General features: G+C 36.5%; 1 protein-coding gene across 1 annotated transcript; it reads right to left on the bottom strand.

Moving 5' to 3' along the window:
- Nucleotides 1-966: 966 nt before the first annotated feature.
- On the bottom strand, nucleotides 967-1800 carry LOC128997299 (uncharacterized). The gene has a single exon (XM_054422930.1). The coding sequence runs from the start codon at nucleotides 1798-1800 to the stop codon at nucleotides 967-969; it is 834 nt and encodes a 277-aa protein (XP_054278905.1).
- Nucleotides 1801-2173: the final 373 nt, after the last annotated feature.

Raw genomic sequence — 2173 nt, 5'->3', positions numbered from 1 at the left:
ATACTGCGTATACTTCAAGTTGGCCGATGGACCCGGGACTACCTGTGGCCACCCCTATAATCCCTCGCAGTGTTCGCCGGAGCAGCCCGATGTCTAGGCGATGAGTCACCTACTGGCTGTGTTTATACAATGGTAAAACTTTTTAACAGAGTAATAATTTTACATTTTCAAAAGTGTATTTGAAATCTGCTAAAAAAGTTATGAAAAATGATATAAAACTCGACCTGAACAAAAGGATTTAGGCAAGTTATAAGCTGTAAATCAATAGTAATAGGTTAAGTTCGGGACTGTTTGGGTGAAATTAAATTGATCGTAGAATTTGTTAATAGTAAATCTGTTTTAATGAGATATAATAAGCCTAATACGAATCACAATAACAATCAGTCAAAAACGTTATATATACAACATGCTATATACTGTACAATGCAAAATACTATACAAAACAAATCATACGCATCAATAAAAAAACAATACTGTACAACAAATTATTAACTATTAAACCAAATTAAACCTTCAGTGGTCTGTAATTGCTTCTGATAGTTTCACTGGCAAGGTCTTCTTAAATATGGATTCTTGTGTTCTCTCTGCAAGAGAAAAAAGTAATTAAGTAAATAAGTAAGTAAAAGTAAGTTACGATTTGTTTGTAACCAAATTGACTGACGAAAAATTGAAAACCATTTATTTAATTTGAGCAAAGTTGTCAGCTGAAAAATTCAATTATGCTAGAAAAACATCTTTTCAAACTTCTTAGTAAAATAAAATAGAATTAAGCTAAAAAAAAAAACAGATTATACACGGTAATTTATGATAACTATAATTTTTATAAATAATAATACGTTTGTTTACAATCTAGTATTTTAATAAGTAGAAGTTTTTATAGTTTTAAATATTAAAATAATTTTATTTATTAAAACTAACTCTACAAAACTGATAAAAATACTTTTTTTAATAAGGGAAATAACTTACTCATTCAAGCTGAGCGACTCCCAAGTCGTCTTCCTCATCGCTGTCCCAGTCGCTGTCATCCACATCCGAGTCCCCTGGAGCCAGGTTAATGATAAGTTCCTGCACACTGGTATCGTCGAGACCTTCACTAAGCCAATCGTTGTCCATTTCAGTCTTCACGTGCTTGACACATTTTTCCCAGGTTTCGGGGGGATAGGAGTTCACAGCTTCCATGAAGAGTGTCTGAACGTCTGACAACTTGAATGTGGTGTTCTTTGATGCTACGTACCGCTTCAAATGGCCCCATACCATTTCAATGGGGTTATAATTACAATGATATGGTGGAAGTCTGATTACTCTAAATCCTAGGTCAGCAGCTTTCTTGTCAATAACATAGGAAGTAAGCTGAGGCTTATGAAGTTTGATGAGATTGTAGAGTTCAGGCTTACGCATATCTGGAGTAAATGGAATTCCACGGTTATGCAACCAGTCAATGTACTCCCCTTTTCTAGACGATGTTGTTGGTGCTGGATTATCCACCCGGGAATGATAGGGGGCATTGTCCATCACTATTGTAGAGCCAGCTGGGATTGATTTTAACAACACCTCAAAAAACCAGCCTTCAAAAACTTCGTGGTTCATCTCTTCGTGGAAATCAACTGTCTTTTTTGATTCAAAAATCAATGGTGGTGAGTTTATCCAACCATTGTATCCTCCTGCATGGCATATTATGAGTCTTTTCCCTTTTCCGAGCGGAGCATTTAAGTTGCAATCAGACTTGTCGTCCGTCCATCCCACCTCCTTTGTTGAGTTGGCGTTAAGCCACGTTTCATCGAGGAAAATTACATTTTTCATATCAACATTTTTCATTTTTCTTAAAAATCTACACCTAGATAAAGCAATACTAGGTTTTTCCATTAGCAGTTTTCTTTTGTTGAGCTTTTTCCAGCGGAAACCAAGGTTTTTCAACAATTTGGATAACGTTCGTAATGAGCCACTGAATAGACTTGCCTCACGAAGTGTGACCTGAAGTTTTCGGAGCGTTGGTACCTCTTTGCGTCTGTAATAATTTACCACGTGCCGACGAATCGCAGTTCTGTCAAAATCGTCCATGAGCGAGAACCGTGACTGCTTGTGCTTTTTCTTTTTTGGCGTTTGAAGTACAGGAGTCGAGTGGTTACATACAGCTACAGCTTCTTGTTCACTTTCTTCTGCCAAGTCCAGTTGA

Source organism: Macrosteles quadrilineatus, unplaced genomic scaffold (genome assembly GCF_028750875.1).
Source record: "Macrosteles quadrilineatus isolate MER2022 unplaced genomic scaffold, UCM_ALF_1.0 Scaffold_1__1_contigs__length_201487025, whole genome shotgun sequence".
Classification (NCBI taxonomy): domain Eukaryota; kingdom Metazoa; phylum Arthropoda; class Insecta; order Hemiptera; family Cicadellidae; genus Macrosteles; species Macrosteles quadrilineatus.
The sequence above is the reverse complement of the archived record's forward strand: the minus strand, read 5'-3'. Positions and strand labels throughout refer to the sequence as shown.